Source organism: Gavialis gangeticus, unplaced genomic scaffold (genome assembly GCF_001723915.1).
Source record: "Gavialis gangeticus isolate Ggan-Ray unplaced genomic scaffold, GavGan_comp1, whole genome shotgun sequence".
Lineage (NCBI taxonomy): Eukaryota > Metazoa > Chordata > Crocodylia > Gavialidae > Gavialis > Gavialis gangeticus.
The window spans coordinates 104,021,443-104,044,936 of record NW_017728992.1 but is presented as its reverse complement, the minus strand read 5'-3'; the positions used below and the strand labels follow the sequence as shown (position 1 = coordinate 104,044,936).

At 42.3% G+C, this 23,494-nt stretch overlaps 1 protein-coding gene across 1 annotated transcript in view; it reads left to right on the top strand.

The window, feature by feature from the left end:
- CHST9 (carbohydrate sulfotransferase 9) overlaps nt 1–23,494 on the top strand; it is a 202,307-nt gene that overhangs the window by 6,502 nt on the left and 172,311 nt on the right. The window contains exon 2 of the mRNA XM_019526555.1: nt 9,638–9,850. Within this exon, the coding sequence (XP_019382100.1) occupies nt 9,730–9,850 (121 nt within the window). The 5' untranslated portion in view covers nt 9,638–9,729. The remainder of the gene's footprint in view (nt 1–9,637; nt 9,851–23,494) is intronic.

Below are 23,494 nucleotides of genomic sequence, written 5' to 3'. Positions count from 1 at the left end.
GCCCTACACACTGAGGGGCTGGGGCCTGGGGATGGGGGGCAGGGGGTTGGGACTGGCCTTTGATGTTTACAAATGGATCCTGGTACAGAAAAGGTTGAGAACCACTGAACTAGATGACCTCCTGAGGTCTCTTCTAACCCTCGTCTTCTGAGTCTACAATGATACAGATATGTATTTGCATATCAAGGCAAATAAGTACTCATGATGTGACTATATATTATGCCTGTGACAGGAACCCAAATGGCCAGGTCCCATTGGTAAAGAAACATTCATGGGGATTGTAAACACACATCTGCTTAACTTCGGATAGTTAACCAAATTTAGTGGGGCTGCTTTAAAGCAAGATTGGGGCCACTGGTTTTAAGCAAGCATGTTCTTGCTCTTTCACTTTCTCTTATTCCTGTAGTTGTCTTTTTTTTCTGTTAAACTTCTTTGTTGTGTCTTGGCCTTGAAATTAGTACAGCCCTAGTAAAATGAGAACAAGTTTTGCTCCATGGGTTTACAGCAACTGCTTGTGAGTTTTGTAAGCTACTAGAAGATGAGAAGAATAATCTTTCCATCTCTTTTTGAAGTAAGATGATGGTATACAGTTATTGTATCTGCCAGTAAATGGAGCGATGAGTGGAATTCCAAAACAGAAATATTCTGTTACAACCTGTTGTATTTCAATGGTGTTTATTTTTGTTTGGAAAGTTACCCTTTTTTGGAACATTACCCTTCACCTTTTTGATTACTTATGTGTATGAAATTGCACTTGTGTTTGGGGTCCTTGCATGGACATTTGTCTGTTGGCAATACAAATGGAGCACTTCTCAAGTCACTCAAGAAAAACTACTACTGTTATAGCTTGAAATTAGACTGTAAGTGTCTGACAGCTCCTGGCTGAGATTACTTTCATGTTATGCAAAGTTAAATAGGGTTTATTCTTGAGGGACAGGAAGAGGAAGTAGCTTCATTTCTGTGTGTACTCAGCACCAGCAACTTCTGCAGTTTCCTACTTTTCATTCTCACATTAGATCATCCCTGGAGAAAATGAATGAACCAAAAAAACACCTGGTCATCATCTCCTGAAGTGGCTCGTGTTTATGTCAAGCCCTTCATTAAAGTGAATTCCTTAATTGCTTAAGGGGGAGAGAGTTCAGTATCTGTGGTAGATTAAGATGATAGAATCAAATACTAGAAGGGTAAATAGGAATACACTGTCTGTTTTCTGTGCCCGCATCCCTCCCATAGGATCTCTCATCATAGAAAGTGTATTACTAAGAAAGCATAATATTATAACAACATAATTGTTTGCAGTGTAATAAGGGTAAGAGGAATAGAAAAACACGAACTATGCAACTTGGCTGATTTGAGGTTGCTTTGATAATGTCGGTATTTGGAATTTCTGGATTGTTCCTGAAGCTTTGATATTCCTTCAATTCTAGGGTGCAGGGGGCTGTATTAAGGTTAGTAGTAGGATTCTGTTGGGGGTCTTTTTGGTTGGTTGGTTTGTTTAATGTGGCTCTACTTTATGACGTGTGTATATAAACTTTCATTTAAAGGTTTCACTATTTTTTTTCAAACTCCAAATAAACTATTTCTTCTCTAGTTGCCAACCTTGCATAATCATCCTGGGATACGTGGAAGCTGCACTGGATTCTTTACTCATTTTATATTATTGCAGGCTAAGTCATGCATTCAGTTACTCTGGTGCATCTCTATCACAGTCTGAAGAGCCATTGAGATGTCACTCTGTCTTGTTGCATACTTCTGACTTCAGTGTTTACCATGTACTTGTATACTTTAAAAAATCACTGCCTTTCATGTTGTCTTGATGAAAAATGTCTCCAAGATTGTATAACAGAACTAATTCTAAAATATTCAAGTTTATCTGAACTCAGAAGAAAAAAATACTTGCAGCTGAATTGCAGGTTATTTCTATCCTGACAACCAAGGACCCTGATGAATTTTGGGTCTTTTTTAAACAGTCTTTTCCCCCCTATTCCCTAACTATGCTGGAGAACTTTTTCTCGAACTTTTTTCTTGCCATTGCTAGCATTGATTCAAATTTTGGTAAGAGGGAGCCCTAGTGTAGACAGCCTGTTCACTGTAGTGTTGGAAGTCAGGATAAATGACATTTAGATTCTATAGGCACCTATACACGAGCAGTGAAAATTTGATTAGTCAGTGAGCTTTAGTTAGTGGCCCTGCTGCCATTTTTCAGCGCAGGGACGCTGATACATGAGATGCTTCGAGTGCTTCAATTAGGGCAGCACTCGGAGGTATTCTAATTAAAGCACCCCCCCACACACACATTCCTGGAGCATGTGTGTAAATGCCCTGTTAGTGTGTTTTTACAAACATTTATGTGGTATAGACAGGGTCTCATAATTCATATTGAGTAGAAGCTTGAAAGAAGCCTCCCATTTTTGCTTTATGCTGAACAGTAATTTTCAATCTACTCTCACTTGGGGCCTAACCAAAAGCAGCTGTGACTATATGCAAAGTCCCATAAGTATCACAGGCTTTTCTAACTTCATGAGATTGTTGTATAGGTAAGATTGATAGAACGGGCCCTAGTTAGGTATTTGTTCTGAATCCATAAGGCTGTGTGGACAGTAGAGAGAGTGTCTATGGCCTGGTTAGAATGGGTTGGTTCTTCTTTTCTAGTTCTACTGCAGTGTTACCAGCTCTCGTGATTTTTGGCATTGTTCTTAAAGTCTATGCTTCAGGAAGGTGAAAAACATAGCTTGCTCTCTATCTATCTATCTATATAGATACATCTCTGTCTATTTCGATCTAGATATCTATATCTATAAATAGTGCTGAGCATTAAATTCTTACTCATTTGGTTTGTAGTTTCTTATCACATTTTTCACATTTATATCAACATCTTATTCGTATTCACATTTATATCAATATCCTATTATGTAAACATAATTGGTGTTCTTTTTCTTCTTTTATTTTTGCATTGGAAGAAGGAATTGTAGTCATGGTCAGATATCCAAAAAGAGACAGGAACTATCAATGAAGCAGGAAAGCTCCTGTCCCTCTATCAGAACTAATCCTAGGGACAGTTACACAGCTGGCTTGCATCTATATTGCACTGCAGGATGTTATTGTTTTGACTTGCATGAAAATCAGATATTCTGTTTTGCTCAAGCCACTTCACTTGCTATGGATTTTTGCAGCTTCATGGATGTTGCACCTATCCCACAGTGCTTGGGTTAAGTCCTGGTCATAGTGAATGCCGTACATCTGTTGTGGGTGTGTTGGGATGATCAAATACTTGAAGTTCTTTTGAGAGGGAGCTAGCAGCTCCTGTATGTGGGACTATGGGAATAGGAGGAAACTGATCCTGGAGGCCTGTGTTTCAGGGTTAGTAGCAACATCTTGGGATGTCCTTACCTGAAAAAGCAAGGGAGTAGATTTCCCCCACACTTCTACTTCCTTCTAGAGATGGAATTTATCCGGATCACTGGACATTCCTCCATGCAGCTCAACAGACTTTCTCAGCCCTGCCTCAGTACTGTAGTTAAGTCACCACAAAATATATTCTTCTTCAGGAAAAATAGGGAGAAAAGGAAAAATAAGTATGGCTGGAACACCTTGGAGAATCGAGTGTCTTAAAAAGAAGGCAGGCCAACTAACTGGTTCAGAAAGGCATTGTCTAAGTGCTTGTGGTTAGGGCTCTGTGAAGCTTTGGTAGCTGGTTCAATTTGGAGGACTTTCAGCCTGATTCAGCGGCCGAATCTCTGAACGTGAATTGAATTGGGAGACCAATTAAAAGGTCCGAATCAAATCGGAAGCCTCCGAATCGATTTGCGAAAGATTCGGCACCAATTCAGAGAGCTTCACTTTTTCCTGAGATCAAAATATTTCTATCTCCTTCTCAAGCTCATGCCTCATGTTGCACTAAATGGACTTTGGAAATCCTCCCACCACCTCAAGATTTTCCTGAAAAATGAAAATTAATAGTCAATTACCAGAAAGATCAAAAGCATGCACAGGTACTTTCTCTGTCATCAGTGCATTGATTGTATCCAAGGTGGCCACAGTTGTCCATCTGATATCTCCTACCCCACCCTACACATCCATGTGTGTGGGCAAGCAGGGGAAAGGTTATTCATTAAAAGGTCAAAGAGCAGAGATACCACAAGTAGGCCCATGCAAAGCAGCAAGTCTTCACTTCAGATTCACCTGATTCCGAGGGACAGTGATTCAATTCGGTGATTTGAATTGCTGTCCCGTTTCGATTCAGCCGAATCTGAAGATTTGGTGCTGATTTGGAGACTTGGCCGTAGACTAAACAGGCAGCAGTCCTCACCGCGCTGCACGCAGCTGTCTCCAGCTGGCAAGTAAGGGGGGAGGGAAGTGGCGTGGGGGGGTGCAGATCAACACCCCCACAGTGAGGGAGGGATTGGGATTGGGACTGGGGTTGGGACAAGCTGCCCAGCTGGGGCAGGGGAGCACAGGACTTGGGAAGAGGGGCTCCTGCCACCGTGCACTGCCATGTGCCGCCAGTCTGGGAGGGCATGGGAGCGGACGTATGCCCCCAGAACTGTGCGGGGCGGGCTGGGCTGGGCTGGGCTGCACTCCACGAGGCAGGTAGAGCCAGGGCTGCGCTCCGGGCAGCTAACCCCAGCCGCAGCCTGGAGCACAGCCCTGGCTCTGCCTGTTCCACAGAGCGCAGTGAAGTGGGGGCTATGGGATGGCTGCAGCTACCCTAAAATTCCCTATAGCCCCTGCCGCTGGCCCCTCCCCAATCTGGGTGCACAAGCCTGCCGCCATGCCCTGCTGCTGTTTCCCCAGCCAGGGTGTGAAGCCATGGCTTGTCCAGGATGTGCCGGCAGGTTGGGTGACCAGCAGGAGGGCATAGCCCCCACTCCCAGTGCCTTCCATCGCCCATCTGGAGCATAGCTCAGTCCAGCCCAGCCCGCACAGATCTGGGGGCACACGCCTGTTCCCATGCCCTCCTGGACTGGCGGTGTTCAGTGGCAGGAGCCCCCCCTCCCCAAGTCCCACGCTCCAGTCCTGGCTGGGCAGCTTGTCCCAGCCCCAATCCATCCATTGCGGTGGGGACATTGATCTACGCCCCCCACTTCCCTCCCCACTCTGCCCACCACAACAGACTTACCAGCTAGAGGCAGCTGTGTCCAGCGTGGTGAAGACTGCTGCCTGTTTAGTCTATGGTCGAATCTCCAAATCAGCACTGAATCTTCAGGTTCGGCTGAATCGAATCAGGACAGTGATTTGAATAGCCAAATTGAATTACTGTCCCTCTGAATCAGCAGAATCCCAAGTGAATACTTGCTGCTTTGTACGGGCCTACTTCTATTATCTCTGCTCTTTGGCCTTTTAATGAATAACCTTTCCCCTGCTTGCTCATACGTATGGATGTGTAGGGTGTGGTAGGCGATATCAGATGGACATCTGTAGCCATTTTTGATGCAATCAATGTGCTGACTACAGAGAAAGTACCTGTGCATGTTTTTGATCTTTCTTTTAATTGACTACTAATTTTTGTTTTGCAGGAGAAACTTGAGGTGGTGGGAGGACTTCACAAGTCCCTTTTAGTGCAACATGGGGCATGCGCTTGGGAAGGGGATAGAAATATTTTGAACTAAGGAAAAAGTGAAGCTCGTGGAATGGTACACAGGACCATCTATCCCCTCAAGCTGCACTAATTTTTGGACAGAGCATCACCTGCCAACATGACATGGAGCCATTTAAATGGAGAAGTCCCCATACCATATTTCCAGTGGAGCCATGCTACAGGAATAGGAGGAAGAGAGGTTATAGGTGGAATGGGACACAGGCTCTCATGCCAGTGACTCTGTTCCCCTGCTCTTTTTTTTGTCTTTGTTAGGATCCAGGCAAACATACTACTCTCCACCGGCAAACATTCCCCTCTCTGTTGCTTTTAATGCTAAAGGGAAATAATTTGTCACAATCCTACTGTGGCTGTTTTTTTTAAATTCCCCCAATTGATTTTTGGATGCAGACTCTTTGTTAATGTCCCTCTTAATTTTCATTTGTGGATTATAAATCATTGTGTTAACTACATTGCAATAATTATTCAGTCTTGAAAGTTTAAAAGTTTTGTAATATAGCTGAGTAGCTATAGGGTTTTGTTTTAATGTTCACATAATTTCAGTGTACTAAAATCAATTAGTTTTAAAAGTAGGCCTAAAAGTAAGGCTATAAATGAACACAACAAAAATACTTAAAACAATGCATGCTGATAAATAAGCTTTTCATACAGAGATTATTTTGTTGACTTCAATCAATACTGTTCCTTTTACTTGGGTATATTGTTAGCCTCCACATGATGACTAACACTAATTTGCATGCGGTATATATTTTTTTTCTTCAAGTTTTCTTCCATAATAAAAAACTACAGAAGAGTGCCTTTTGAGTCTTTCCTCAAACAAAAGAGCCTGGATTGAATCTACAGGTGAAAAATTGCCCCAGATTTAATAGATGTTTATTTCTTTACTAATAAGCAAAATTACCTGGTATTGGTTTTAATATTATAAGGACCTTTTTCCTGCTATGTTGAGACTGCTGTCCATACAGACCTTTTAGAATCGATAGACACTGGAGGCATACCTGTAACACCTACTAAGGAACCTTTTGCTCACTCAAATATTCCATTCATTCTAAAGGCACTAAGAGATGGTTAGACATGTTATTCCGAAGTTGGAAAGGAGGCAGGACAACTAATGAGTTGAGAAAAGCATAAGATTTTATAGGCAACAGCCTACTTCATCAGATGCTATATATCCCATATAGCTTTACCAAAAGAAAGTCTGATGTCCATTTTCTGGTAACTCCAATACTTGTTTCTTACCCATATTCATTCAGACTTCCTGAGCATCAAACTATTACTCATTTGGTTTTTAGTTTTTTATTCGCATTTATATCAACATCCTGTTATGGAAACATCATTGCTGTTCTTTTTCTTCTTTGATTTTTGCATTGGGAGAAAGGATAGTAGTTACGGTTCAGATAACCAGAAAGAAGTCTGAACTATCAATGAACCAGGAAAGCTTCTGTGGCTTTATCAGAACAAATCCTAGGGACATATCAGCAGCACATTTGCTTCAGTAGCCAAAGCTCATATACATGGCAGTTGTGAAGCAGGTTTGTTTCCATTTAATCTGAAATGAGAAGGAAGACTGAAGGTGGAAAATCACTGGGCAACAGGTGCACAGAGCCCTTTCACTGTCACTCAAGAGGCAGTTGATGCTAAAGAATGAGTTAAGCATTGGGTGAAGAAAAGAGCAATTTATTGCAACCAGCCAATGTCACACAGCACTAACCAACAAGAAATAAAGCTTCCTTTACAGTAGATGCTAGTTCTGTATATAATGAGGCTAGACATATATACGTGCACCTGTGTGCACACACACTTCCAAATTTGACTTCCTTTAGTGTTCCTTGTGTGAACTAGTTATTTCATGACCCATACAAAGAGAATTTCAGATGGAGTATAAATTTCAAATGGCTGTTAGCCATTCTAGTGTTTATACACGTGCCTTCTGCATAACAGATAAAATAGTAAATACAACATCCCAAGCATTGTAGCTTAAATTTATAGCATCAGGTTTGCAAGCAGTTTTCACATTATAAAGGGCTGTGGCTTTTAACAGCACAGAATTGAAAAAAAATTATACTTGTCATTGCATGTAAAAGTTCTGAACAGCATTTCACATTCACCAACCACATTTTGGATTGGACAAGTACATGGCTCATGCAATAACTATTTGTCTATGGGAGCTCATGTTGAATTTTCAAAGTTTGTATGTATGTCTCTCACATAGTCAAAAGTTGTATATCTGAAAGCACTGAGTTATTAAAATGTAAGACATACTAATCTTGTTTTCTTAGGAAGCACCTGAAATGCTGCCTTTCCCTATAAAATCTAAACTTTCTTATATAACTTATTACATGCCTACTCTTCTTGCATGAACATATGCAATTGTATTTCTAGACTTATCCCTGTAGAAGAACTCTCAAAATATTGTAGATTGTTTTCTCTTCCTCTCAAAGCTTATGTTTGTGCTTCATTTTTACTTCTATCAGATATCCGTTTACAAGGGCCTCATTATACTGAATTTCTGAATATTTTTATTTGCTGTGCAATCTAATTTGACAGGTACTCTCTGCATTGTGCTTGATTGCCTTCAATGCCTTCAAAATCCAGCTCATTCTAATTCATTTTTAAGAAGCTTTACTTTCTTTTATATTCTACAAAACCTTTTGTATTCTGATTTTTTTATAAACTCTTAACATCCTGTGGCTTCTTTGAGTGGCAGGTGAAGGGTGTTGAATAAAATTATTTCCTTCTCCTGGGGCTCTGTGCTACACAAGAAATAATATTTCAGCCAGGCTTTGGACTTGACCATGTGTCCACTGAAGTCAGTGGCAGGAATCGGGCTCTTCATTAGTTTCCCCTGCACCCTTATTCTAGAAATGAGTTTGAAGTGGCCAGTAAAGAAAAAAAAAAAACGTTAGCTCACCTTACCTAAAGCTTGTTTACTTAACTGTGTGTATCATTAGTTCAGCAAAGGCCAAACGTGACCTCAGTCAGCTAAAAGTTTGCGGATGAACTCTGGTGCAGGTGAGTGGGATAGTGCATTGAGGTTGCATTGTGGGTACTATGAACAGAATAGCTGTGCAAGGTAACTTCATCTCTTTTACTTGCTGTGGAGTGTTTTGCATTTTTCTTTTATTAAGTTACAGAGCCTTAATGTGAGTGGGCCCAAGATGAGTCTCAAGTTCTCAATTACATAGCTTCAGTAGTCCCCAGTATTTTTTAGGACTCATCGGGAAGAGCTATGACCATTACACTTCTCTCTACCATCTGCCATCACTTTCTGCCAGCTGGGTTATCAATATCCTTCTGTCCTGGCCTCTGGTTCTGTGGTTGAATTTAATTTTATCCCCTAGTGTCTCTATATTGAACTTTCAAAGAGTGCAAATATTCACACTTTCTGTAAGATGAAAGGGGCAAGGGAAAACGCTGTTTGCTGGAGACTCGTTAAGTCAAGTGGTACTGTTACAGAAAGATTGTTAGGACTATGGATGTAAACTCAAGTGTTTCAGATAACAGGTTACATAAGAAGCAGCATATTTTTCTCACATCCCACCCGCCTTGTTTTAGGAAAGCAGAATGACAGAAATTTTATTTTTTTCCCAGAGCCCTGGCTGAAAGGAGGCCATGTAGAACAGGGACACAGTCTTCATTTTCAGTATCATTCGTCCTTCTCTTCCAGCTCCAAAGCTTAAGCTTTAACCCCATCACAGCTGTTGCCGTATTAACAGCAGCTTTGGGCTATTCAGCAGAAGCTGTGACAGAGTTAAAGCTTCAGCTTTGGAGCTAGAAGTGGAGGATGAGTAGTGCCAAGAACTTGATTCTGCCTCCTGTACATGCTCAGGAAGGCAAAGCGGTCTTCTTATAGCCATTATTAGCACCTCCATGCCTCTGTTCCAGTGTGGAATCAGCTTCCCAATTTAAAACATGCATCCCAACTTTTGGCTGACTAATTTTTTGGAAAAGGTGCATGTGGTATGCAGCTAAAGATAGTATATGCATATTCACAAAGGTGATCAGAAAGAACAATGTAAGAACTAGCTCTCTCCATTCCAGGTTGCTGTCTAAAAGAAAGGATACTGAAGAAGATACAGCTCAACTGAAAACCTGTGTAAAGCAAATCGTGCAGTCTTCTGAAAGCAGCTGAAATGCAGCCCTCTGATAGGGTCATGAATCTAAGACAAGTTTTTGTGTCTGTACTGGTGTTTGGAGTTGCTGGTATACTCCTCTTCATGTACTTGCAGGCTTGGATTGAAGAACAGCATACAGGTAAAATTATTACTTTATAAATTGCATTGCCTATATTACTTTAATGCGTTGCATTAAAGAATGATTTTTGTAAGGGCATAAGATACTTTGTGTTGGATATTTTTGGAAGAGACAGTGGGGTTGAAATGTTAAAGATTTATTTTAATTGCTATACTGTAATATAAACATTGATAAATGTAAGTCACAAAAACAAAAAACAAATGCTCCAAGCTACCTAATTGTATCATGTCAGCGTTATTTACAAGTCTCAGATTTACCGTAATGTATTTTGTGCATGCAATGCCAACTAGAGTCTTAATATAATTCTATTTACAGTATGTTGTGTCTTGCTTTCTTTGGGGACAGGGCAAAAGAATCTTTCAGAAAAATTATTTTAATATACCATAAAGATGGACTTCTTCAAAGCAACAAATCTTATTGCAGAGTTAATTTTTTGGTGTCTTTTTTAGACAAATAGATGATGGATTTAACAAACTTTTACATTTTTATAACTCTAAGGGTATATTGAGACTTTATTTTGCACAAGTTTTTAATTCTTTTCTCATTATAATACAAAATCTCTCAATAATACTAAAACTGCATACTGAGACACACACTTCTTCTAAAAGCGTTAGAATCATAGAAGAGTAGGGCTGGAAGGAACCTCAGGAGGGCATCTAGTCTAGCCACCTGCTCAAAGTAGAATTCTCTCTGACTAAGTGATCCCAGTCTAGTGTCTGTCAAAACCATTCTTGAAAAATTCCAGGGATGGAGATTCCACAACCACTTTAGAAAGCCTGTTCCAATTCTTAATCATCCTCATAGGAAAAAAGTGCTTCTTAATCTTCAACTTAAATGTCCTCCTCTGCTTGAGGCTGTTGCTCCTAGTCCTGTTCCTGATAGTCAGAGAGAATAGTCTGTTTCCACCTTCAGATATTTGAAGACTGTTACCAAATCCCTCCCAGAGTCCTTTCTTCTCCAGAGTACATAATCCTCCTTCTTTCCTTTTGGTTCTGCAGTCTGGCTTTTGTTTTTTCTTAGGCTTCTATGATAAAATATAGTTGGTTCATTTTGTCCATACAGATTTCGGTATAGTTTGCTGGACACTGCATGCGTCTAGACACTCAATTAATGCAACACAATAAACTCGGGCACCGTTTGCATCAGAGTTTATTGTTCCAGGGTGCCATGTTTACATGTGTGCCTGGGACCACAGCACATTGAACCAGGGTGGCACAGCACTGGCTGGCAAGGAGCCCTGGGCAGTCAGCCTGCCAAGCCTGGGGCTGCTCCAGCTCAGCTCAGCGTGCTGCAGATGGGCTGGCTGGGGTACGAGGATGCTACAGTGAGGGCCTAGCCGGCAGGTAGCCCCCACACTGAAGCTCCCTCAAGCCCCAGCCAGCCCTATCATTGTCTACACATGCAATGTGATGTACATTACTCTGCCATAAGACAGTACTTGTGTCTGGCAGCACTATCCTATAGCAGAGTTAATCAGTTCACTCCGGCCTAATAGCACCACATATGTAGATGCAGATGCTTTACTGCAGAGCTAATTAGTCAATTCCACAGTAAACATCTCGCATAGATATACCCACTAAAAAGCAAACTAGATGTCAGTACAGAATAAGGCTAAATGGAACTGGGACTACGGTACCTGACCTGCTTCTCTCCTGTACAGTTTCAGGTTGAGTGTTTTATTATATGGTCATTCAGGGCTTGATGCTGACCTGGAAAAATTATAATGATCCTTTTGACTAAGCTGAGAATATTTGCATGATATGCTGTTCTGTGATGCTTACAGATTTTTCTTAAAATTAATATGAAGAGAAACACAACTGACTTACTATAGAAAGGTTCCCAAATAATTAAGTGGTTTATGCTTCTGTGATCAGATTGTTTTAGCCTGTCATCTGTTTAGGAGCTTGTAATAATGCAGGCCTGGATCAATTAGCCAGCCAGTAACAAGCTACCTGTCTAAGGGGGCCCCAGCTGGCTCAAGCAACTAACTAATAATGAAGGAAGTTGACTGGAAATAAAGAGACATGAAGAGGACCTGGAGGGAGAAAAAGTCTGTGTGGAGAGGGAAGACTCCTTCAAGGAAGAAGGAAGACTACAGTATGAGAACTAATCCATGCTTGTGGGTGTTCACCTTGGATTTTCTGTGAAGCTCTGTGGTGCTGATCAACCCAGGGCTTTGAAGCTTGCGTTGCTGGGCCCAGAGAAAGATTGGGTTGCTGGGACCAGGTTAAACGCATGTGTATTTTGGACTGCTTATGCTTTTGGCTGAGCCCTGTGACATGGAAGAACCTAGGGCACTACAGCCTGTGTTGCTCAGCCCAGAGAGAGACTGTGTTGCTGGGGCCAGAATAAAGGAGTGGGTTAAAGGGTTCAAGGACTGATTTGAGCCTGGCAGTGCTAAGCTAACCCGGACCCTGCTACAGAGCTATAGAACACAAAATAATATTTTACTGAAAGCAATGCTTCTATCGATAAGCCCCTCATGCATTATTACTAGAAACCAAAAAGATAGATCAGAAATGTGGATTGACCTGAATTTACTCAGGTTTTTTGTTCAGTGTTACGGTTTCACGTTCACTGCACCGTTCCTAGTCTTTAGGCTAACTTCTTTTTCCCTCTCCTTCCAGAGCTCCCATAGCAGTGCATTTATTCTTATTGTGTCTCCAGAAGAGGGAGCAGAAATTAGTGTGATGTATTTCCATATTAAACTGAAAAACAAATTCTCTGCACCTTGCACATCTTAATAGCATTCTTGGGTTATACTTTTTCTCAAATCTTTTGGATACTCTGAATAAGAATTATTCCTCCTCACTTTCTTCTGCCAGTGAGAATATTTGAGTATCAAAATACAGAACCTGTATAAAAATAACTCAGGTGTTAAGTATGATTAAATGTGATGCAGACTGAAGTGTCCCATTAACATCAGGAGTGCCACCATTGCATCAAATCAGTTGGGTCTAAAAGAGGTTTTGGCTTCCTCTGAATTAAATTTGAGTGATTTTTTCCCCCCCTTCTTTTTTTTGAAGAGGGGATTTTAGGTTTTCTTCCCCTATTTTAGTCTCTTTCCTCTGCCAATTTGGCATAGTCTACATTTTAAACACCTGTAACTCCTTTATTCCCCTCTTAGGGCCCTTTTCTAAATATATGCACTTAAATGTTGATATGAAGTATAACTGCAAGGAATATTTGCATACAATCATTGCACTTTGAAATTACTATTATAGATACTGATCTTTTCCTTCAGCTTGTGTGCATTTCCCCCCACCCGTCTGCTTCACCATGTGTTGCACACCTGTGGCTTTTTGGGAATGAAGTAGGTCATAGTTTTGGAAGGTCCCCAGTTGACAACTATCTTTACAAGGATTTTATGCGCTGCTTTAATCATGATAGTGGTAGCATGCAGCTGTAAGACAGTGAGGGTTTTAATTTGCAAATGGTTGAGAGTGTGATTTGATGTACTGTTAAGAAATGGGAAGCATGCCTTGTGCGTGCTTCTGAACTGTCAATCTTAACAGCCTTCAGGGACAGTTGTGTTTGCTATAGGCAGAACTGTTCTTAGCCTCTGAGGTGCCCTGCTCAAAATGTACAACTGGCATGTCTGCATTCAGCTCCTATGTGATTTAAAATTTGGCTGGGTTTGAGTTAAGGAAAATTTGTGTTTGCACCATTGAACTCCCATTATTCTAGTATTCGAAGTTTTGTAAACCAAATCTCGGGGGCAGCTACTGAACTTGGCATATGTACTCTAGTATAAAAGTTCCATTCTTGTTTCTCAACTTAAGTTACAAGTTAAGTAAAGAGTGTAATGTTAATTTAAAGTATCCAGTATTTTATCTGGTGCACATTATAGATCTCTTTCTCTTTCCCTCTCCACCACCCCCATTGGTAGCCCTTTATACCATTGAGTTTCAAGTGTGTTATGAATCATATATTTGCCTTTATTAACCTCTTTCTTTTGTCCTTGTCTTCCCCAAGCATAGCTTTTTCTCTCACTCTTTCATTTAATTTTTCACACTATCACTATCAGTACATCTTTGGGTATATCAAATCTAGAAATAGTTTAGCTGGTTTTAAATCCTATTCTTCCTTTTTCATCTATTTGATGAAGAAGTGAGAGAGGAACAGTGTGGGGGGGGAACCATGGTTATACCCTGTTCACATTTCTTTCACGATCCACTCTCTGGTGCTGTGAGATACAGGATAATGGGCAAGACGTACTTATGGTCTGATCTAGTAAATTGCAGTTCTTATGTGAGCTCAGTGGCTTCAGCCTTCAACTCAGACTTTGTTCTGAGTCCTTGGCTCCCCTTTTCCCCATCTCTGTGCAGCTTCAGTCTTCTCTGTGCCATTTCAGGTCACGTTCATGCTTTCTGTCACCTATGTATACCAGAAGAGGAAGATTTGAAGCTGCAGGGAACCTTGGAAGCAATGACCACCTATAGCTTTTCAGCCTCAGTCTGCAAACAGTATGTAAACACTTAGTAGGTTTGTTGGATTGGATTTGTAGCTGGAGAGTATGAAGACATGGGGTTGTGAGTGTTCTCAATGACTCCCCCTTACAGTAGAAAGAAGCAGATGTGGATGCTGAGACATCAGTGCTTGAAGGGTTCTCTACAATGCTTCATGCCTTGTGTGGGCAAGATTTTCATCAGTCAGGATGTTATACAAGTGTCCAAATGTGACCTCCCATTGTAGAGTTGGTATAACTGTTGTGTAAGTAAAGATGGCAGGATTTGGCCAATTCTTCTTTTCCCTGATAAGCTTTAGTGAACAAATGCTGTAAATTATTAGCCTTTTTTTGTGGCATTGTCATTCTTGCTTAGCAAGTGTTCATAGTCCTGAATGTGCTGTGGGCTCCAGAACAACTTATGGATCCTAGAGCAAAAAGATCCACCCAATACTTCCCTTCTCAGTGATTTTGTGAACCCATTGCTTCTCTTTGCACCTTCTGTCTTTTTCTCTTCTAGAGTACTAGGGTGGTAGACAGAGGCTGTATTCTTTAGCTGTGAGCGCAGATGCCCTACAAGTGACTTCCTTTTCTCCATCGTTGTCTGGGCTTAGCATATAGCTGACCAGATCTAAAGCTGAAATATTTTTCTGGTGGAATTTGCTGACTCAAAAATGTGTCAAGATGGTTAATTTCAACAGCATTCTGCTGGAAACTAGACCGCTTCTCTGCCAGCCCCCTAGCTGAACAGCAACTCCTTTTCCCTTTCTTCCCCACCCTAAATGTACCTGGAATCTTCTGTTCCCTTTTGTGAAGAAAGTAGAATTTCTTCATTCTCTTTACACAACTGAATTAAACTAGCTTCAGAATACCAGCCTCCTCCTTTCTTTAAATGGAATTACTTTTCCTTGTGCAGCTCTGTTCAGCACATCCTCATGGGTGGCCTTTCACATTTCACAGACTGTGGTATTCCAGTCTGGGTCTTTGTTAAAGTCCCCATAAGCTGTTTACATATCTAACCTGACTAGACCTACAGATATGGTCTGAGTATCTTTTCTTTTGTTTTGAGGCTCCAAAGCAGTCATGGGCACATACCTAATACATTGCATATCTCATAAGCTGGACTTTGGGGGGGTTGTCTGTTTGTTTCATTTTTAAATGGACCATATCCCACTGGAGTGCAGAAACAATATTGTGTAACTTATGTGACCAGTTGCTCATCAGAGCTAGCCAAGCAAACAGTCCATGAATAATCCTTAGTGTTAAATTTGCCCAGAAACTATTCAGTTAATACTTAACTAATACATTTATTGCCACTGGCATTTGTTGGAACTGGCATTAGTAAACAAGGAGGTAAATGTCACAGCTTTGTAATTTATATAATTCACAATGACTAATTTGAGCAGCTCTTTATTCAACTTGAAATGCTTTGGTGGTAGGAATCTCCTGTTTCCATTTTCAACCAGTCTGTGCCTACTTTACAAACTTAACAAGACTGAAATGTTTATACAGTGTGTGATGGTAGCCATCCTTCAGTTACTGATTTGAAATTCCTCATTGCTAATGAGGCTGCCTTTCAGGATATATTCAGAATATATCCTTGTGGTCAAAAGATACTGCCCACTGTGCATAATTTATCTACCCAGTAATTGGCTTGAAGCACAAGAGGAAGAGGATTTAGCAGGATCAGTAAATACTGCTTGGAGGGAGGTTATAGTCTTCTTGGAAAATGTCCCAGAGAGAGAACCAGATTTAAGTATAAGAATTCTAGTATATAGATTAAAATAGAGCTAGCTTTTCCTCCTTTAAAGGGATGCTTATAATAGGGAGAGTTGGAAAGTACTTTTCTACTCTGTACTTTTCTACATTTTAAAAAATAAAATATTTATGGGGAAAAAAGATATTTTGTCAAAATGTAATATTAACAATTAGCTTTCTTTTCCATTTTTCCCTAGTGGATCAGACCTAACGAATCAACAGCAATATGCTGTACTAAAAAGAAGTGCAAAATCCTCATAATGCATCTTGCAGGAGTTTCTTTCTAACTCTAAACAGCAACTAGTTGGCTTCAGTCCTGAATAATTCCTTATTTTCTGTTTCTTTGCTAGAATGAAGCATACATTATAAATGTCTATATACATGGTGGTTCTTTTTCAAAATCTTTGGTACCTGTGAAAGTATTCCATAGGTCAGTCAAAAACATAGGTTGTAATTTTCTCAGATACTCTTTTTAAAACCACAAGAAGAAGGGAATAATTCAAAGTCCTTACTATCCTCTATGTTTATTCAGTATAAGTTAAATGAGATCCGTGAACTCAAAAGTTTTTGCTGCTGATCATCTCTCCTAGATAGATTTCTGCATAGGTATTCTTTTACATGAGGGCTGAATTGAGAGAAATGTCCTGCATCTAGTCCTGTACAACACTACTTAGATATGCTGAAGCAGTATTAAGTATTTCTCTTGCCTCATGTAGACAAGTGTCTCTAAAGTAGGCACCCTACAGTTCTATCACAGCTGTGGGATGGCAAATAATTGAATTGTTAGATAACTATATCTTTTAGACATATAGAAAAGTTTTGCATTTCTTGCTGGATTGATTTTTTTGTTTGTTTGTTTGTTTGTTTGGGGTTTTTTTGTTTTTTGCATTTACTGTGGATCAAGCCCAGAATATTAGAGAAATCAGGAGGTTTTTTTTCTCATGGTTATATGCCAGCTTCATTGTCCTCAATATAACGTATTTCACTAGAGTGGAATCTGGAGCGTATATAGAGACATTATAACAACTTCAAATCATTTTCCTTAATTAAACATGAGAAGCATAACAGTGCATGGTATTTGGAAATCAAAGCAGTCAAAGGTTCTATGCAGTTATATTTGAAGCTCTTGGTGATTGTTTTATGTATGAAGTGACCATGCTGCATATTGCAAAATGGCCAGACATATTATGTATTGTCTAATTTTTTATGTTTCTGGAAAAAAAACAGAGCTGCTTTTGTGGTTAGTGCAGTAGATGATCAATTTCCAGTAATACTTCATGTTTGACTCTTTATTGTAATTCTCAGTTAACAGTAGCTGAAAGATTCCAGGCAGTGCTTTTCTTGGGCCATGAACAGGCATTCATGTATAGTGGTGAAAATGTTCCACTATTAGAAACATTTCCAGGGGAGGGAGGAAACAGGGCAAAGCCTACAACCACCACCACTCTCTTCTCCTCCTCCTCATGCTATCCCAAGATGATAATGTGATCCAACTCTGGGTAAAATGTGTGGAGCAGCAGCTGCTCCAATCTTCCCATCCCAAGTGGGATTGGAGAAGTAGAGAAAAACACCCCTTCTCAGACCAGGAAACAGGAGTGACTACTGCTGCACTCTGGGAACCTAGGGACCCCCCGGCCCCTTCCTGCTCAGACCAGGGACTGCAGTCTGGGGGGTGGGCAGGGAGCAGTAGGTGCCCGCTTCTCCCCTTCCCACACAGTGTTTGGAAGGGGCAGGAGCAGCTGCCCCTGCATCTTCCTCCAGACTGGGATGACCCTGGTATGAGGAATGCTTGGGAGCCTCTCCCTGCCACTTGACAACTCCTCCCAAGATGGGGGTGATCCTAGTCTCAGGCAGGCACAGGGAGCATTTTCCCAGTTCTCAATACCTGCTTCCTGTTAGGAGTCAAGCAGCATAGAAATATTCAGGCATTCATCTTCCCAGGAAAAGCTCTCCCAGGAGTGACCTCTACCAAGTTGGAGATGGGTTATTTTTTCCCAGAACTGCTATTTTTGTTCTGGGAGAAACTGAATACCTGCACACTCAAGTTTTCTACTGGGAGATGTACACTTATGGCATATGACAACTATTTTTGGGATAGTTGTCCCGGAACAAAGAATACTGAAATGTTTGTTCTGAGAAAACAGTTTGTTCTGAATTACGAAGATTAAAGTGATAACAGTCTCTGAGCTATCCTGGGACCTAGCATCTTTACTCCTAGGGTCCCTATTTTGCAGCCAGGAGCTAGGTTTCCCACTCCATCACAGGGATCTTAGAATTACTGTTAAATTAAACAACTCTGTCAAACTGCTTGGGAGGAAGATTCATAGATTCTAGGGTTGGAAGGGACCTCAGTGGGCCATCTAGTTTGACTCCCTGCCCCGGCAGGCAAGAAAAGCGTCACCAAACCTGGGATCATGTGATCCCAGCCAGGCACCTGTCCAGTCTTCTCTTGAAGACCCCCAAGGATGTGGTGAGCATCACCTCCCTTGGAAGCCCATTTCAGATCCTGGCAACCCTGACTGTGAAGAACTTTTTTCTAATGTCCAGTCTAAACCTTCTCTCCAGTAGCTTATGGCCGTTGTTCCTTGTTGTTCCAGGGGGTGCCCTGGTGAACAGATCATCGCCTATTTCATGTTGCTCTCCCCTTATGAATTTGTATGCCGCCACAAGATCCCCTCTCAGACTTGTCTTGGAGAGGCTGAAGAGGTTAAGGTCCCTTAGCTTTTCCTCATACGGCCTTCCCTGCAGGCCTCCAATCAGACGAGTGGCTCTTCTTTGGACCCTGTCCAGGTTGTCTGCATCCCATTTGAACTGCAGTATCCAGAACTGGACACAGTACTCCAGTTGTGGCCTGACCAGTGCTGCATACAGAGGGAAAATCACCTTCTTGGACCTGTTTGTGAAGCACCTATGGATGCATGACAAGGTGCAATTGGCTTGGCAGACTACTTCATCACATTGATGACACATGTTCATCCTAGAGTCAACAGTGACTTCAAGATCTCTTTCTGCCTCAGTGGTGCTAAGAAGGTTGCCCCCCACCCTGTAGGTATGATGGCAGTTCTTTCTCCCTAGATGCAGCACCTTGCATTTGTCCTTATTGAATTGCATCCTGTTGCACTCTGCCCACTTACCCAACCTGTCTAGGTCAGCCTGGATCTGGTTCTTCCTCTCCAGGGTGTTAGCTTCACCCCATATTTTTGTCATCCACAAATTTGGACAGGGTGCTTTCCACCCTTTAATCCAGATCACTGATGAAGATGTTGAACAGCACTGGCCCCAGATCTGAGCCCTGAGGGACTCTACTGCCCACATCTGTCCAGGTTGACACCGACCCATCTACCACCACTCTCTGAGTGTGACCCTTGAGCCAGTTTGCTACCCAGTCTACCATTTAATCATCCAAGGCAAATTTCCTCAGGTTATTTATAAGGATGGTATGGGATACCATGTCAAAGGCCTTCTTGAAGTCCAGATAAATAACATCCACCTCGAATCCTGCATCTAAACATTTGGTGGCCTTATCATAAAATGAAACTAGGTTGGTCAGGCAGGACCTGCCTGCTATAAACCCATGTTAGTTACCCTTCCACATCGCATTAGCCAGCGGGCTCCCACAGATGTGTTCCTTGATAATTTTTTCAAGGATTTTCCCAGAGATAGAGGTAAGGCTGACTGGTCTGTAGTTCCCCAGGTTCTCCTTCCTCCCCTTCTTAAAGATTGGGATGACATTGGCCCTCTTCCAGTCCTCTGGGACCTGACCCAAGCACCATGAGTGCTCATATATCCTTGCCAGTGGTTCAGCTATGATACTTGCTAATTCCTTCATTACACATGGGTGGAGTTCCTTTGGTCCTGGTGATCTGAACATGTCCAGTCGCTCCAAGTGTCCCTTTACTGTGACGGCACTGACCATTGCTTGGCTGATGTTCCCCTTGTTGGTGTCCGTGATGCATATTGAGTGTTCATCTAGATTCCTATTTAAGATGACAGAGGCAAAAAATTCATTGAAAAGCCCTGCGTTGTCCATGCTATCCATCACTAAGCCCCCCCTGCCTGTCCGGTAGGGGTCCTATGCTACCCTGCACCCTCCTTTTGCTCCCAGTGTACCTAAAGAAGGACTTTTTATTGTCCTTAATCCCTGCCACTAGCCTGAGTTCTAGAGCTGCCTTGGCCTTCCTGACTTAGTCCCTGCAGGTGTGGGCCAATGTACTCCTTGTTGCTAGCTACCCCCTGCTGCCACTTTCTGTATGCTTCTTTTTTTGCCCTTAAGTTATCCTGGATGGCCCTGGCTAGCCAAAAGGGCTTCCTGGCCCCTTTGCCCCCTTTTATCTGCCATGGGATTGTCTCACTCTGAACCCAAAGAATGGTATCCTTGAGGAATGCCACCCATCCTTGACCCCCAAAGCATCTAGGCTCTTGGTTCCTAGTACCCTGCTAACCAATCCCCTGAGCCTATTAAAGTTGGCCTTTTTTTAAAGTTTAGCACCTGTGTCCTGCTAGGTATAGTGCCCGTCCTTCTTTGGATTGTGAATTTTATCATTTGGTGATCACTGTCCCCTAAGTTGCCTTGAATCTGCAGGTCCCCCACCAGGTCATCACCTGTGGCCAACACCAAGTCGAGCAAGATGTTACCCCTGGTGGGACTCCTAACACCTCCTGTGTTAGGTGGAGGTCCTGAATACAGGTTAAGAACCTGTGTGAGCAGTTAAATCAAGCTGACTGTTCCTCCCAGCATATGTCTGGGTAGTTAAGGTCCCCCATGATTACCATGCCTCTAGATCACACAGCCTTTGAGAGCTGCCTGGAAAACTCCTCATCTACCTCATCCTCCTAGCGTGGAGGCCTGTAGTAGACCCCCACCACCAGGTCCCTTTCCCCCTTGGATCCTAACCCACAGAGTCTCCGTTTGTCCATCCTCTGATCCCAGTTTGATGAGGGAAGATGTGTACTGTTCTTTGACAGAGAGAGCAACACTCCCTTCTTTTTTTCCTCCCCTATCTCTCCTGTACAACCTATCACCCTCTATTCCTACCACCCAGTCATAAGTAGAGTCCCACCAGGTTTCAGTTAGTCCCACTAGGTCAAAGTTATTGCTCGCAAGCAAGAGTTCTAGATCCTCCTGCTTGTTACCCATGCTCCTGGTGTGTGTGTGTGTGTGTGTGTGTGTGTGTACACACACTTAATTCCCCTGGTGGCTGCCCCTGGAACCCCCTTATACTGCTGTCTAATAGGTTCTTTGATACTTACCTGGGCTCATCTTGTGGGTATCTCATGGTTCAATGTTCCATGGATCCCTCCATCCTTGTCTTTCTCTTCCCTGATGAACCTAGTTTAAAGCCCACTGGAGATCAGCCAGCCTGAAAGAGAGCACACGCTTACCTTTTGGGGGACAGATGAAGCCATCTCACTCAAGCATGTCTCTTCTTCGGAAGTATGGGTCATGGTCCAAAAAGCTGAAGCCTGCCTCGTAACACCATCTCTGGAGATGAAAGTTGACCTCCCTGATGCAGGTCTCATGGCGTCATCCACATATGCTCACTGGGAGACCAGATGAGAAGACCACCTGTGTCCCTGTCTCCTTCAGCTTGGCTCCCAGAGCCTTGTAGTCCTTCATGAGGTGATCTGGACTGTTCTTGGCCACATTGTTAGTGTCTACATGGATTAGGACCATGGGGTAATAATCAGTGGGCCAGATAAGGTCTGGGATCATTTCTGTCACGTCCTGAATCCAAGCTCTGGGCAGACAGGAGACCTCACGTGTCATGGGATCAGGGCGACTGATGGGCCCCTCTGTTCCTCTCTGAATGGAGTTGCCTATGACTGGCGAAAATCAGGCATGTTTCTGTGACAAATGTACTTGCTAAGTACCAGAAGACTGGTGCATGTTTTAAAGCATCAGTTTGATACAACTAGCATTTTCTGATGAAGGGGTGTGTGTGTGTTGTGGGGGGCAGGACAGGACAGGTGGCTAAGGGCACCTGATTCCTTTTAAGGCCTGGTTGCTTTAGGACTTCCCATAGTCTCTGCCTTCCACTGCAACTTTAAAAGGACTTTCCCTAGATGCCTCCAGAAAATTCTCCATATTAAATGGGAAGATCATCACACAAAGACCAGCATCCTTGCTGAAGCCAGCATTAGCAGCATTGAGTCAATGATCCTTAAGCACTAACATCACTGGACTGGACATCGTGTGCAGGTTCCTGACTCTTGACTCCCAAAACAAGTGCTCTACTCTGCTTAGTAATGGCCTAAGATCTTGCAGTGGCCAGAGGAAACACTACCAGGATATCTCAAGAAAACGAATGCTGATGAATGCTGACATCAAGAGTTGGGAGGAGCTGGCTGCTGACTGATGCCAATGGCACCGCTACTTCAATCAAGTAACAGCCTGTTTTGAGATAAAGTCTCTTGCCCTCAAAGCAGAGAAGAGATAGCAGAAGGGAAAGGAGAAAGTAGGTCTGCAGTCTACTTCCTCTGTGGAAAGACCTGCAACTTCTGCAGACAGATCTGTGGCTCAAGGATTGTATGCTTAAGTCAACTCAAGACCTACCAATGAACCATGGTTAAGATCATCCTCGAATAGATGGATTGCCAATGATGACCATAGAAAGCTACTCAAGTACCTTGCATTTCTAGCAGTTTCATAGATGTGTGTGTGTATATGGTAGAAAGTGGGGCAGATCTGATTGCAAGAGTACAGTATGGAGGATGAAGAACAAGTAATGATTACAATATTTACTTGAATACAAGATGACATCCCCCCCCCAGTTGGTATAGGAGAAAAAAGCCCCTCATGTTATAAACACATACAAGAAAACTTCATTAAATACATTGTCTATCATTAAAATGCTGCCAAAAGCAGCATGTGCTCAGCAATGGAAATTAACTGTGAAGTTGATTAAATGCAGCCAACATTGCACCTGACTGTGAAATACATAGCCTACATTAGGAACCTACCATGAGAATAGGTTAGTGTCACCCATCTGAATAAGACACATGGTAGCACTTATTAAGTGCGGTACCCCTCACTGCTGACTGTCTTCCAGGACATGGTAAGGAACAACACCGTATACAGTTCATCCAGAATCCCTCTGTTACCCCCCTCTCTCAGCCTGGCACATATGATTAGTGTGGCCCTAACCTCTATGAGGTAAAGCTGGACCAGGTTGCCCTGCACTTCATCTGCGTTTACATTTTTGGATCATCCCAGGACTTATGACAAGAACACCCAGTTCCAGTCATGAGTGGGTGCTAGCACATGAATCCTTTGTGGGGGGTATCTGGAGTACACGCACATACTGAACACTGCTGAGCTGTGGGGTAACTGTGGCTTAAAATGCTGTTGACTCTGGGGTCCAGTCCAATGAATTACTCATTATATTGGCATTTTAAGAGTAGAAGAATGACTTTGTGGTTTGGGCCTGGGATAAGAAGAC